General features: G+C 45.2%; 1 protein-coding gene across 4 annotated transcripts in view; it reads left to right on the forward strand.

The window, feature by feature from the left end:
• Nucleotides 1-15377, forward strand: part of PDE11A (phosphodiesterase 11A) — a 245113-nt gene that overhangs the window by 124493 nt on the left and 105243 nt on the right. For all 4 annotated transcript variants that reach the window (XM_075000771.1, XM_075000768.1, XM_075000770.1 and 1 more), the window contains one exon: nt 12964-13014. In XM_075000771.1, the coding sequence (XP_074856872.1) occupies nt 12964-13014 (51 nt within the window). The remainder of the gene's footprint in view (nt 1-12963; nt 13015-15377) is intronic.

Genomic DNA, 15377 nt, shown 5'->3' on the forward strand with positions numbered 1-15377 from the left:
CGCCCCTGCTGTTTGCCGGCTCCACTTTAAAGTGCAGCCAGCCACTTACTCGTGCCCAGTTTCCCGGGCTTTAAAAAGTGCTCTGTCTGTGCTGTCTCAATTTTTCCGTCAGATGGCCACTCTCGCTGTGTCTGGGGCTTGGGACACCAGCACTAAACCAAAACCTGTCCTCACTACAGGAGCCTTTCAACGTGATCCCGCAGAGCCAGAGAGCAGCAGCTCCGCGTCTTGCTCATGGAGTAGGGTTTGGCTCCTGCCAAGCGGACTCCCCCTTCAGGTGCAGCCTACAGGGGGTTGGACAGCGTCGACAGGGCTCTGCCATGGGCAAGCCCTACAAAGAGGCGGGGGATCCCCCAGAAGCATGAAGAGGTCGTATGCCTTGTCAGGCTCTGTGTCTCCGAGAGCGCAAGGGACGGCCTCAAAACACTGCGCTGCTGCCCTCCATGCAGTTAATTGGGTAGCCCCGGTGTCCTCACCTAAGAGGCGAGAGAAGGAGAGGTCCAAAGCATCCTTATCAAAAGCAAAATATATAAATAAATAAATAAATAAAATAAAAGCCAGACATCTACTCGTAACAGACTGGCAATTCCAGTTAATGAGGCTCTGCTAGAGCCAACCAAACTCCTCTGGAATACCCTGGCCTAGGTCATGCCCACCTCAAAGAGGCTAGAGCGCAAAGACTACATTGCCCCTCGGGTGCAGAATTCCTTTTCTCTCACCTACACTGCAAGTCATTGATAGTGGATGCAGTAAATCAGAGGGGAAAACAACACAACTGCAGAGTCAACCTTGGGGACAAAGACTGGAAAAGGCTGGATGCAATGGGGAAGAAAGCGTATCCCTCAGCCAGCCTACAATTTGGAATTGCCAATTATACGGCCTTGCTAGCCAAGGTACTCATGAGTGAAGGCTGTCTAATCACAAAAACAGCCCTGCAATCTGCATTATATGCAGCAGATACTGTGGCCAGGTCCCTAGCCTCTTCAGAAGTCATGAGGCGAGTGTCCAGGCTACAACTGTCCAGGTTCACCAAAGAGGTCCAGGCCACAGTGGGCAACCTGCCCTTTGAGATGTCTCACCTCTTTGCTGAGAGTAATAATGAGACTTCATGCTACATCAGAGAATCAAGGGTAACCGTGCGTACTTTGGGCTTCCATTCGATCACCTCAGAGCGCCCTCAAACAGACAATCCAACTACAGATACAAGGCACCTGCCTTTAATAGCAGGCAATTCAATAATAGGTGGCGCCAGAAGCAGCCTAGTGGGAGGCAATCTTCAACCCAGTCCCTCACTCACCAGGCCCCTTTGTGCCAGTCATTTTGAAGTGTTGTTCAAGAGTTGGATGGCCCCCTTAAATTGTGGGTACCAGATGGAGTCACCCACCATCTTCAGCTCAAGGCATGCAGCATTCTACCCTGCATGGTGAACTATCACGAATGACCAATGGGTCCTGGAGATGGTGCAAACAAGCTATGTGATCCCACCTTATGGGTGAAGGAGTTTGGGGCGCAGGTGGTATGCTCTTCAGTCCTTCCTGTCAAAGGTAGGGGACCAGGCAGAGACAGGTGTATCCTGGAGGTGAATGCCTGGCTGTGTAAATGGTGTCGCCAGGAGGGCTTTGGCTTCCTCGACCACAGGATGCTATTCCAGGAAGGACTGCTTGGCAGAGATGGCATTCACCTTTCGAGGAGAGGGAAGACCCTATTTGGACACAGACTGGCTAACCTAGTGAGGAGAACTTTAAACTAGGTTCAACGGGGACAGGGGAGCAAAGCCCACAGGTAAGTAGAGAAGATAGAGACCTGAGAGATGGGTTGGAAATGTGCTATAATGGCAGAGAAAAAGGAGGGTCAGGGCAAAACTGGGAAGCAAGGTCAAATTTATATCTTAGCTGCCTGTATACAAATGCAAGAAGTATGTGTAATAAGCAGGAAGAACTGGAAGTGCTAATAAATAAATACAACTATGACATTGTTGGCATGACAGAAACTTGGTAGGATAATACACATTATTGGAATGTTGGAATGGAAGGGTATAGCTTGCTCAGGAAGGATAGATGGGAAAAAGGAGGAGGTGTTGCCTTGTATATTAAAAATGTACACACTTGGACTGAGGTGGAGATGGACATAGGAAACAGATGTGTTGAGAGCCTCTGGATTAAGCGAAAAGGGGTAAAAAAACCAAGGGTGATGTCCTGCTAGGAGTCTACTACAGGCCACCTACCCAGATGGAAGAGGTGGATGAGGCCTTTTTTAAACAACTAACAAAATCATCCAGGGCCCAGGATTTGGTGGTAATGGGGGACTTCTGCTATTCAGATATATGTTGGGAAACTAACACAGTGACACACAGACTATCCAATAAGTTCCTGGACTGCGTTATAGACAACTTTTTATTTCAGAAGGTTGAAAAACCTACTGGGGAGAAGCTGTTGTGGATTTGATTATAACAAATAGGGAGGAACTGACTGAGAGTCTGAAAGTGGAAGGCAGCTTGGGTGAAAGTGATCATGAAATCATAGAGTTCACAATCTTAAGGAAGGGTAGAAGGGAGAACAGCAAAATAGAGACAATGGATTTCAGGAAGGCAGATTTTGGTAAACTCAGAGAGCTGATAGGTAGGGTCCCATGGGAAGCAAGACTGAGAGGAAAAACAATGGAGGAGAGTTGGCAGTTTTTCAAAGGGAAATTAAGGACCCAAAAGCAAGCTATTCTTCTGGATAGGAAAGATAGAAAATATGGCAAAAGACCACCTTGGCTTAACCAGGAGATCTTGTGTGATCTCAAAATAAAAGAGGAATCATATAAAAAATGGAAACTAGGACAAATTACGAAGGATGAATATAGGCAAACAACACAGGAATGCAGGGGCAAGATTAGAGAGACAAAATGAGCTCAAATTAGCTACGGCCATAAAAGGAAACAAGAAGAATTTTTATAAATACATTAAAAGCAAGAGGAAGACCAAGGATAGGGTAGGCCCATTGCTCAGTGAGGAGGCAGAAACAGTAATGGGAAACTTGGAAATGGCAGAGATGCTTAATGACTTCTTTGTTTCAGTCTTCACCGAGAAGTCTGAAGAAGGAATGCCTAACTTAGTGAATGCTAGTGGGAAAGGGGTAGGTTTAGAAGATAAAATAAAAAAAGAACAAGTTAAAAATCACTTAGGAAAGTTAGATGTCTGCAAGTCACCAGGGCCTGATGAAATGCATCCGAGAATACTCAAGGAGCTGATGGAGGCGGTATCTGAGCCTTTAGCTATCATCTTTTGAAAATCATGGGAAACAGGAGAGATTCAAGAAGACTAGAAAAAGGCAAATATAGTGCCCATCTATAAAAAGGGGAATAAGAACAACGCAGGAAGCTACAGACTGGTCAGTTTAACTTCTGTGCCAGGAAAGATAATGGAACAAGTCATTAATGAAATCATCTGCAAACACTTGGAAGATGGTAAGCTGATAGGGAACAGCCATCGTGGATTTTCAAAGAACAAATCATGTCAAACCAATCTGATAGCTTTCTTGACAGGATAATGAACCTTGTGGATAAGGGAGAAGCAGTGGATGTGGTATACCTAGATTTTAGTAAGGCATTTGGTACAGTCTCACATGATATTCTTATCAATAAACTAGGCAAATACAACTTAGATGGGACTACTATAAGGTGGGTGCAAAACTAGCTGGATAACCATACTCAGAGAGTAGTTGTTAATGGTTCTCAATCCTGCTGGAAAGGTATAACAAGTGGGGTTCCACAGGGGTCTGTATTGGGACCGGTTCTGTTCAATATCTTCATGAACTATTTAGATATTGGCATTGACAGTATGCTTATTAAATCTGCAGATGATACCAGGCTAGGAGGGGTTGCAACTGCTTTGGAGGATAGGGTCAAAATTCAAAATGATCTGGACCAATTGGAGAGATGGTCTGAAGTAAACAGGATGAAATTTAACAAAGACAAATGTAAAGTGCTCCATTTAGGAAGTAACAATCAGTTTCACATATACAGAATGGGAAGTGACTGTCTAGGAAGGAGTATGGCAGAAAGGGATCTAGGGGTTATAGTGGACCACAAGTTAAATATGAGTCAACAGTGTGATGCTGTTGCAAAAAAAGCAAACATTATTCTGGGATGCATTAACAGGTGTGTTGTGAACAAAGACACGAGAAGTCATTCTTCCACTCTACTCTGTGCTGGTTAGGCCTCAGTTGGAGTATTGTGTCCAGTTCTGGGTGCCACATTTCAAGAAAGATGTGGAGAAATTGGTGGGGTCCAGAAAAGAGCAACAAGAATGATCAAAGGTCTAGAGAACATGACCTGGGAAGAAAGGCTGAAAGAATTGGGCTTGTTTAGTTTAGAAAAAAGAAGATTAAGGGGGACATGATAGTGGTTTTCAGGTATTGAACGGGGTGTCATAAGGAGGAGGGAGAAAACTTGTTCTTCTTGACCTCTGAGGATAGAACAAGAAGCAATAGGCTTAAACTGCAGCAAGGGAGGTTCAGGCTGGTCGTTAGGAAAAAGTTCCTAACTGTCAGGGTGGTCAAACACTGGAATAAATTGCCTAGGGAGGTTGTGGAATCTCCATCTCAGGAGATAGGTTTGAGAACAGGTTAGTAGATGTCTGTCAGGAATGGTCTAGGCAGTACTTGGTCCTGTCATGAGGGCAGGGGGCTGGACTTGATGACCTCTCAAGGTCCCTTCCAGTCCCAGCATTCTATGATTCTATGTTTTACCTCCAATCCCATTCCCTTTCCCTGACCCTTTTTGGGGACCCCTCTTGTGAGTTGCAGCTTGTGCACAAGGCACAATGATTACTTTGGTTGGGGGCCGTAGAAGAGGTACCCACCAAGAACAGGGGAGACTCTATTCATGGTACTTCCTCACGGAGAAGAAATCAGGGGGCTGGAGACCCATATTAGACCTCAGATACATGAACCAGCATATTCTCTGTCAAAAATTCAAGATGATAACGCAAGCCACTATTATCCCCGCTCTGCAAAGAGAGTACTGGCTGTCCACTCTCGACCTACAAGATGCATTCTTTTATATATCCAGTCACCCAGCACACAGGAAGTCCTCAGACTCACGATAGCAAATCAACATTACCAATACAGGATGCTTCCCTTTGGCCTATGTACAGCACTGAGGATCTTTTCAAAGGTCCTGGGAGTGGTCACCCCTATCCTGAAAACAAAGGGAGTAACCATCTCTCCCTATCTAGACAATTGCCTGATAAGGGTCAATCCTGGGCACAGAACGAGCAAGCAATGTCATTCACCAGGATTCTTTTCTCCAGCCTTGGCCTGTGCATAAACCTTCAGAAGTGCACCCTTACACCAACCCCAAGACTCGAATTCATAGGGGCACTCCTAGACCGCCAGACTGCTACAGCCTCACTTACATCGCACAGGCTGAAGGCGATACAAGACCTTGTCATGGTCTGCAGCTTTCACCGACCATACCTGCCAGACAATGCCTATGCCTAGTAGGTCACATGGCAGCAGTGATACCAGTGGTGCCACACACACATTTATAAATGAGACCCATGCAGGTACAGTTCAGAGCTTCAGGTCCCACCTACACCTGCTGAACAAGACACTGAGCGCCCAAGTCAAGGTCAGGAGCTCCCTCACCTGATGGACGCAACCCAGCAACGTGTGCATAGGGGTGCCTTTCCATAGTCCCCCCTCCCACATGCACGCTCACATCGGATGCCTCTCTCATGGGATGGGGTGCTCATCTAGGGGACCAAGTAGTCCAGGGTACATGGACCCCAAGCAAGCAACTGCAACTCATCGATCTCCTAGCATTGAGAGCAGTTCAGTATGCATGCATGCACTTCTCCGCCCAGATCTCCAACAGTACGGTACACATACTAACAGGCCATATGATAGCTGTGCATTATATATAAACCAGCAGGGCAGGGTATGCTTGAAACAACTGTGCCAGGAAGCAGTACTACTCAGGGAATGCTGTATCCTCCAGCAGATCCACATTGTTGCGGCATACATCCCACTCAAGGACAACATACCGGCAGACAATCTCAGTCGCATTTTCGTAACACACCATAGCTACGTCTACATGTGAAGCCTACATCGAAGTAGCTTATTTTGATGTAGCGACATCGAAATAGGCTATTTCGATGAATAACGTCTACACGTCCTCCAGGGCTGGCAACGTCGACGTTCAACATCGATGTTGTGCAGCACCACATCGAAATAGGCGCTGCAAGGGAATGTCCACACGCCAAAGTAGCACACATCAAAATAAGGGTGCCAGGCACAGCTGCAGACAGGGTCACAGGGCGGACTCAACAGCAAGCTGCTCCCTTAAAGGGCCCCTCCCAGACACAGTTGCACTAAACAACACAAGATCCACAGAGCTGACAACTGGTTGCAGACCCTGTGCATGCAGCATGGATCCCCAGCAGCAGCAGCAGCAGCAGCAGCAGCCAGAAGCCCTGGGCTAAGGGCTGCTGCACACAGTGACCATAGAGCCCCGCAGGCACTGGAGAGAGAGCGTCTCTCAACCCTTCAGCTGATGGCCACCATGGCGGACCCCGCTATTTCGATGTTGCGGGACGCGGATCGTCTACACGGTCCCTACTTCGACGTTGAACGTCCAAGTAGGGCACTATTCCTATCCCCTCATGGGGTTAGCGGCTTCGACATCTGACCGCGTAACGTCGATGTTAACATCGAAATAGCGCCCAACACTTGTAGCTGTGATGGGCGCTATTTCAAAGTTAGTGCCGCTTACTTCGAAGTAGCGTGCACGTGTAGACACGGCTCATGAGTGGGAAATCAACAAGTCCTCCATCCGCTATGTTTTCTGCAAGTGGGGCTTCCCGATGATGGACCTCTTTGCCACAGCTGCCAACACCCTCTGCCCCCTATTTTGCTTCAGATTTAGATTAGGCCACAACTCTCTAGGGGATGTGTTCAACATCACAAGGAATGCATGTTTAGTATATGACACCCCTCACTCAGAGGGTGTTAGCCAAAATAAGGTGGGATGGAGCTTGGGTCATCCTCCTAGCACCCAGATGGCCCTGACAAACCTGGTTCTCCGACCTGCTGCTTTTCTCCAGGTGTCCTCCTCATCGTTTCCCTCCTGTTCCAACACTCCTCGCTCAGCAGATCGGCTTCATTTGCCACCCAGCCATCGACGGTCTCCACCTGCACCATGGTGCCTGTTTGGCTGATGAACCTGGAGTTCCTATGTGCCCTGCAGGTTCAGGTGATCCTGGAAAATAGCAGAAGACTGACAGCAAGAAATATATATTCTCTAAAGTGGCAGCTTTTTATATCATGGTACCAATCACAATCATGCAACCCAATGCAATCAGGGGTTCCACAAATACTCACTTACCTGACTCACCTGCAACAAATGAACCTATCAGTAAGTACGCTCAGGGTCCACCTAGCTGCCATATCAGCATTCCACCCGCTGATTCAGAGCTGTTCAGTCTTTACTCACCCTTCAGTCAAGAGATTCCTGAGGGGTCTTCAAAACCTCTTTCCCCCAATGAAGGACCAGCACTGGCTTGGTACCTCAATTTAGTTCTCACATCTCCCATGGGGAAACCCTTTGACCCACTGGCCACCTGCTTCCTGCTACATCTCTCCATACAGGTAGCTTTGCTTGTGGCAATTACATCGGTACGCAGAGTAGGAGAGATCAGCACTCTCGTGTCAGAGCCTCCCTGCACAAACTTTTACAAAGACAAAGTGGTACTACGTACACACCCTAAGCTCCTCCCGAAAGCGCTGACCTCATTCCATTGTAATGAGCCGATCTACCTGCCGATATTCTTCCCCAAACCATACGCCAGTACTGAGCACAGGTCCCTGCATACCCTGGATGTGTGGTGAGCAGTGGCCTTTTACTTGAAAAGAACACAAGTTTTCCGTAAGACAACTCGACAGTGCGTCTCCACAGCAGACAGGTCCCGTGGCATGCCCGTTTCCAAGCAGAGACGCTCTAAGTGGATTTCCAGATTCATAAGACTCGCCTGTGCTAACGCAAACAAGTATCCTCCTGCAAATCTTCGGGTACATTCCACGTGGGCAATGGCCGCATCTACCACCTTTTGCCAGGGCGCATCCACAGAAGACATATGCAGAGGGGCAACGTGGGATTCTGCACATCCTTTTACACATCACTGTGCCATACAATCCTACTCTAACTCTCAAACCAAGTTCGGCCACACAATATCGTAAGCTCCCACCTCCGAACCTTGAAACTGCTCTGTAGTCACCTAATGTGGAGCACCCATGGGGACCCTTGAAGAAGAAGGAGAGGTCGCTTACCCTGTGCAGTACCTGGAGTTCTTCAAGATGGTTGTCCCAAGGGGTGCTCCACCACTCCCTTCTGCTTCGGATTTTTACCTAGGCGTCTGGATCAGGGAAGAACAGAAGTGACAGGCTGCCCGCGCATGTGCAGTAGCTGTCACAGGTGTCTCGAGCCTGTGCTCTCTGCACGCGGGGAGCCAGCTGAGCAGCACTGCTAAGAAAATCTTTGGCCTGTGAGCGCAGTGGTGTGGACACACCTAAGGTGGAGCCCCCCGGGGACAACCATCTCGAAGAACTCCAGTTACTGCACAGGGTGAGTAACCTCTCCTTAATCGCAGGTGTTAATTGACAGCCCTATATGTGCTGGCCTGCAAAAGTGCAGCCAGCCCCCAAGCCCTGGTACCGTGCAAAGCAGTAAATGTTCTCTTCGAGGCACTGCCGGGGGTAGCAGGTACTGTGCAATGTACCTTCCCCGACCAGCTCCTGCCAAGTGTGTGCAACCACCTCCCTCTCTCTGCTGCTGGGAGCTGCCCGCTGCAGCAGGTTTTGCTGTGCCACCCCTCCCCTACCTGGAACTGGCATGCACAGTGTGTGTGTGGGGCTCTGCCGGCTGCGTCTGAGCTCGTGCAAAGCAAGGTGCGTGCATCCCCACAGAGAGCTCGCACCCTTTCTTCCCCACTGCCATCTGGACTTCCCCCATCTAAATGGCAGCCTGGGGAAGGCAGCGCCCCCCACACCGCCACAGCTCATGAGTGTTCCACCTCCTCCCTCAGAGAGAGCCTCTGTCCCCCAAACCGGGGTCTGGAGTCTCCCCTGCACCTCCCCCAGCAACCTCAGCTCCCCTTAGACACTCTGCTCGGGCCAGGGTCTGGGGGTCTCCCCTAGCAACCTGACCCCATTAAGAAAGCCCAACCCTCCAGAATCTGGAGATCTCCATTTGCACCCCTATATACCTGCCTGAACACCATCTAAACGATACTCTGCCCACTGCCATAACCACTCCCAGGGCCTGTGGATCCCCTGGCCTCCCTTGCTGCCTGAGCTCTTTGAGAGACTTCCTATTCCCTCATCCTCCTAGGTCTCGCCATTCCCTGTGACATACTCCAGTCCCTTTTGTGAATGCCCCAGAGGAGCCTGAGGAACCCCCTCCCATGACAATGGGGTCACTTCCTGGTGCTCTGGCCCTGCTCCTAGGCCTGCAGAGACTGTGGCCCTGGCCCTAGGCCCAGAGCAGTATGACTAGCCCCAGGACCATCTTATTTTTATTAACAGTACGATTACTTGCATGATTAAATGCAATTAATTTTTTTAATCTTTTGGCAGCCCTAGTTTAAATAATCAAATTCATTTTGCTTCGGAAGACTGCTTCTTTTGGTATGTGTCCAACATGTCAGACTTTTGTGTGTATAAAAATACACCCACATACATGAAGACACTATTTTCTTGGGCTGCAAGAAATCTGTAATCCACTTTAGATTCTCTATCAATTACTGGTCACCCTTGTTAAAAATACAATTTATTTATTATCTGTATGTTTCCCCCTCTTTTCTTCTTATGTAAGTTTACAAAAACTTAGTTCCAAAGTTTTGAATGGTCATATACAAACTGCTCCTAGTATTTTAAAGTCATATTTTTAGCCAAGAGAAAAGTAATTTTTCCTAGATTTACAGTAATATCTTGGATTTTACACATCGACTTCATGATGATGTGGATTCTCAAGGTACTAGTCCCTTGAATGGGGATATACACTAGATGTATAAAATATGCATAAGTATGAGACAGCTTTTTAAGAATAGCAGAAGGGAACTTAGTCTGAAAAAGTCATAAAACTCTGAACTCTTACAAAACTGGCACAAGCTATTTTTTTGTCCTGGAGACATTATCTGTGTCACTGTGGTCTCAGTGCACACCACAATCCAAAACATTAATGTTAAATCCTTGGAATCTAGGGAAGTTCTTCCATGATTAAATTTGAGCATATGTTGGGGCACTTTTTTGGCTCAACATCAACTTTTCTATGAAGATGAGATTTAAAAGGCAGAGTGTAAACCTTCTTTTCTCAAGAAAGTTGCAGGACTCAGTTTTCTTTATAATAATTAACCATTTGCAAGATTTCATGAACCCCAGCCTTTTCACATAAATCACAGTCCAGATGGATTAAATTCTCTTCCATGAGAAGAAAATCAAATTATGGCAAATATTAAACTGAGCAGGTACAAAGCAATGAAGGTTTAGGTGGGACATGGCTATTCATTATTTTAGCTAAGAAAATGGAATAGGTTGTCTGTAAAATACAAGTACTCTCTTGGACAGTCTGTGAAGATTAATCACCAAGTTGTGTGCATGTTGATAATAGGTATGATCATTGGCTACCATATTTCAATAAATGGTTTTCCTTTCTTTAAATGAGAAATTACCCACCATTGTACCTGAGTGAGATGATTGCAAGAAATGCAGAATAAACAAAGGAGATACCTTCTAGTCTTATGTGTCTTATGTGCACATTTATTAAAGATATGGGAAAGGGAGCGAACGGCAGCCTATCAAAATTGTCAGATAAAAAATAATTTGGAATAATCAATGTTAGGAGAGAAAGTTCAGCAACACTAATCAAATCCAGCAAAACGAGCAGCAGTGTGACAGAAGGAATTCAGTGTTGACCAATGCAAACTAATTCATATCAGAAGGGATAATTTGAGCTATTCATTCATATTGTGGATTTTAATTCAAAAGTATCCAGTCAGGAACGAGACCTGGGCATTGCTGTAGACTACTAAAGGAGAAGCTTTGCTAAATGTGCTGGTCTAACAAGCTAATAAACTGTTACACTACATAATGAATAGGTTAAAAAAAATGTAAAACATTATGACGTATAAATCTTTGTTAGGCATTCACTTAGAATTGTCTGTATGGTTCTGGTTACCTTTTCTGGAAGGAGATATAATGGAAATAGAAGGGCTTCAGAGATGAGCAATCCAAGTTATTAGAAATAAGGGGAGATTAATAGGATATGGTGCAGAAGAGTCTTACTGTTTGGGTTTTGGAGATACAGCATAAGCTAAGAATTGGGTAAACAGTACATAGTAGGTATTCTGGGTGCTGCTACTTAGCTTTTCTCATTAGCCAGCAACAGGGCATTCAAAAATACTAACAAGTAAAGAATGTAAAATGGTTAAGAAGAAATATATTTTACACAATTCACAATTAACTGATGGAACTCTGTGGGCTTGTCTACACTTGCCCCCAACTGAGAAGGGGGCATGTTAATCAGGGCGACGGGAGATTACTAGTGAAGTGCTGCAGTAAATACGCAGCACTTCATTAGGCTAATTGTCCCCCATGACAACTTTGAAGCCTGAAACTTCGAAGTTCCAGTGTGCATGTAGCCGCGGGTACTTCAAAGTGCCCACACTACTTCGAAGTCCCTTTATTCCTCAAAGTTTAATTTGACTAAGTTCCCTTCTGCTGTTCTTAATAATGCACATAAAGGAATATAAATGCATATGAACATCGTCTCTCTTTTTTGAGCTTACCTGATTTCTTGGCCTGTGACAGGCTGGGTCTACACTTTCCCCCAACTTCGAAGGGGGCATGTTAATCAGGGCAACGGGAGATTACTAATGAAGTGCTGAATGTGTGTAGCTGCGGGCACTTTGAAGTGCCTTTACTTCTCAAAATTTTGAGGAACACTTCATTAGTAATACACAGCCTGTCACAGGCCAAGAAATTAGGTAAGGTCAAAAAAGAGATTAGACATTTGTATGCATAATAAGAACACCCACAATTTATGTTAAATATGTAAAAACTTTCTCAAAATGATGCATGTAAACCTGAGTGCTTGAAACATAAACCAACCAGCCATCAGTTGCATGAGTTTAAGTGGAAACTTGCTCTGTGGAAATGCATAAATGCCAAAGAATTATTTTGTGTTCCTGCTCCACTGCTGCCCGTCCTGTGCAGCATAGAACTTAGGTGGTTCTAGTGCTGAGAGAGCCTTCTGCAGGAAGTGGTGTCCTTGTCTGCGCTGCTTCCTACCACTCCTATTGGCTGTGAACAGTGATCCACAGCCAATGAGAACTGTGACCACCCAATATCTGTGAGGCCCACGCAAATAATAATGGCAGCAGCCCACCAGGAACTAATCCTGGCAGACTGGATCTGGACTGCAAGCTGGTATTTGCCCACCCCTGGTCTCACCCATCCCTTATAGATCAGCATGCTATTTCTGAGAGTACTTTTACTTCTAGAGCACCATATTTAAGGGAATGACAGCTGTAAGCTAGAAATGATAATTCAACTACAACTGAGATGCCTTTAGAAAGGACATACATTTTCAAAATTTTCATGAGAATCATTCGAAATCAAAGTACGAGTAAGCATGGGCTTTTTCACTTTTAATTGCAGGATTTTAGGAGCACTATAATCATGGCTTTAATATTACATTACTTACTGTATCTGACTTCCTATAAAATTCTCTGTGATATAAATGCAAGGTGTGTATCTGAGAATCTGCAATTAGTTATACATGCTGTAATTCATAGCTAACTGATGCTACATAAATATTAATAAAACTTTTTTTTAAAGCAGTTTGTTAGACAGCATCAAAAAACCCTCTAATTTCTGCTCATCCACTGTGAAAACTGATCCTTTTTCTTTTGTTCTGCATCAGGTTCTGTCCTACCACGCAACATGTTCAAAGGCAGAAGTTGACAAATTTAAGGTGAGGATTTACATTTCAGTTTAGCCTACAACTGTAAGATAAAATGAATGTAGGTCAGATAAAGGTTCTACTTATATATTCAAAATAGAGAAGGCTATTTGTGCCGACGGACAGTACTATCTGCTAATGGATATTTGACAGTACTTCTAAACCTTTTGAGATTCCCATGTTACTAGATTGGGTGACAAAGTATTTTCTGTGCCAAATTTCTTTGGCAAACCAACAAATTTAAGTAATGGTACACTGAGAGTGGCTAATAATTTTGTTGCATGATGAATCATACAAGATTATTGGAGTTAATTTTTTAAGGGACTACTGTTTAGTTTCTGTGAGCACTCCATGTGTGCAAATCACTGTTTTTGAGCGACTTATAGTCTTCTGGAGAACAACAAGAAGTCCTGTGGCACCTTATAGACTAACAGATATTTTGGAGCATAAGCTTTCATGGGCAAAGACCCGCTTCATCAGATGCATAGGTGGGGAGGGTGGTTTCCAGAAGGGTATTTAAAGAGTGGGGTCCCAGTAAAAGGGAGGGGCAGAGCTGACAAGGGCTATTCAGCAAGGTGGAAGTGGCTCGTTATCAGTAGTATGTATCAAAAGAGACAAAAACAAGTCAGATCAGACAAGGAGATGTGGGACCATTGTCAGAGTCTAATGAGGAGATATTACACCCAGGGCTGAGAAGCTGCTTTTGTAAGGGGCGAGCCACTCCCATCTCTGTTTAACCCTTGGTTGATGAAGTCAAATTTGCAAATGAATTGCAGTTCAGAGATTTCTATCTCCATTTGATTTTTGAAATTTCTTTGTTTAAGGACTGCTACTTTTAAATCTGTTACTGAGTGTCCAGGGAAATTGAAGTGCTCTCCAACAGGTTTCTGTACATTACCATTCCTGATGTCTGACTTATGTCCATTTATTCTTTTACATAGAGACTGTCCAGTGTGGCCAATGTAAATTGTAGTGGGGCATTGCTGGCACATGATGGCATGTATTATATTAGTAGATGTGCAGGTAAAGGAGCCCCTGATGGTATGGTTGATGTTAGGTCCTGTGATGGTATCACTGGTGTAGATATGTGAGCAGAGTTGGCCGCGAGGTTTGTTGCAGGGATTGGTTCCAGGTTTAGAGTTACTGTGTTTTGATCTATAGTGGCTGGTGAGGATTTGTTTAAGGTTGGCAGGCTGTCTGTAGGCGAGGACAGGCCTGCCTCCCAAGGTCTGTGAGAGTGAAGGATCATTGTCCAGGATGGGTTGCAGATCACTGATGATACATTGGAGGCACCTTAGGTAGGGGCTGCATGTGATGGCCAGTGGTGTTCTCTTGTTTTCCTTGCCAGGGCTGTCTTGTAGCAGGTGGCTTCTGGGTACCCATCTGCCTCTGTCAATCTGTTTTCTCACTTCCTTAGGTGGGTATTGTAGTTGGAGGAAAGCTTGGTAAAGGTCTTGTAGATGTTTGTCTCTGTCTGATGGATCAGAGCAAATACAGTTGTACCTTTGTGCCTGGCTGTATACAATGAATCGTGTGGTGTGTCCTGGATGGAAGCTGGAGGCTATATCTCTGATATGAGTCTTCTGGAGAGCTTTTCAAGTTATATATGCTGTTTCTGAGAGAATACTTGTCTCCTCTCCTGTAAAAAGCTAGTAAGAAGTTGATGGGAAGGTTAATAAGAAATGTGGACTGAAACATCTATGCATTGCTGACACTCAGGTCTGTCTCCATTGCTCCTGACCTGATGACAGCAGTGAAGTGAATCAGTGTCTATGAATTTGGGGCATGGCTAGCTAGCTCCAACTTAAGATGGACAACACTGAGATGATCTAGTTGGGGAAATTGCAGAAGAGTTGGAAAAATGAATATCTGTGCCTATGTCGATTGACAATGTGCTACTGCCAGTTCTAATTCAGTCGAGTATGTTCATTTTGCTATTAAGTGCCTACGGAGTAGTTGTGGCCTAGAATGGTGTTTGCATGTATGCCTGATGAAAATAGTGCAACATTTCTTTCACAGATGTATCATGCTACGCTCCTCTATACCTTTATTACTTCAAAGCTGTAGTACTGGAATGTGCTTCACATATGCATACACCTTGAGGCCACTCACAATCTGAATCTAGTGCAGAATATTTTGATCTGCTTAATAAATACAATTTCATGTCAGGAGTGCAATATATCAGTGATCTGGGAGCTGTTCTGTCTTACATTAAATCTCTAGGTGGAACTCTGGGTATTGCTATGACTCTGTAAAGCTCTCCGTGGTTTGGGGCGCAGGTTGTCATTTTCAGTTATCACCATCTATATCAACTGTTCCATATCATGTGGCAGGACAAGTTCAGCAATATTTATAGGCAAACACAGCACCCACTT

Source organism: Carettochelys insculpta, chromosome 8 (genome assembly GCF_033958435.1).
Source record: "Carettochelys insculpta isolate YL-2023 chromosome 8, ASM3395843v1, whole genome shotgun sequence".
Lineage (NCBI taxonomy): Eukaryota > Metazoa > Chordata > Testudines > Carettochelyidae > Carettochelys > Carettochelys insculpta.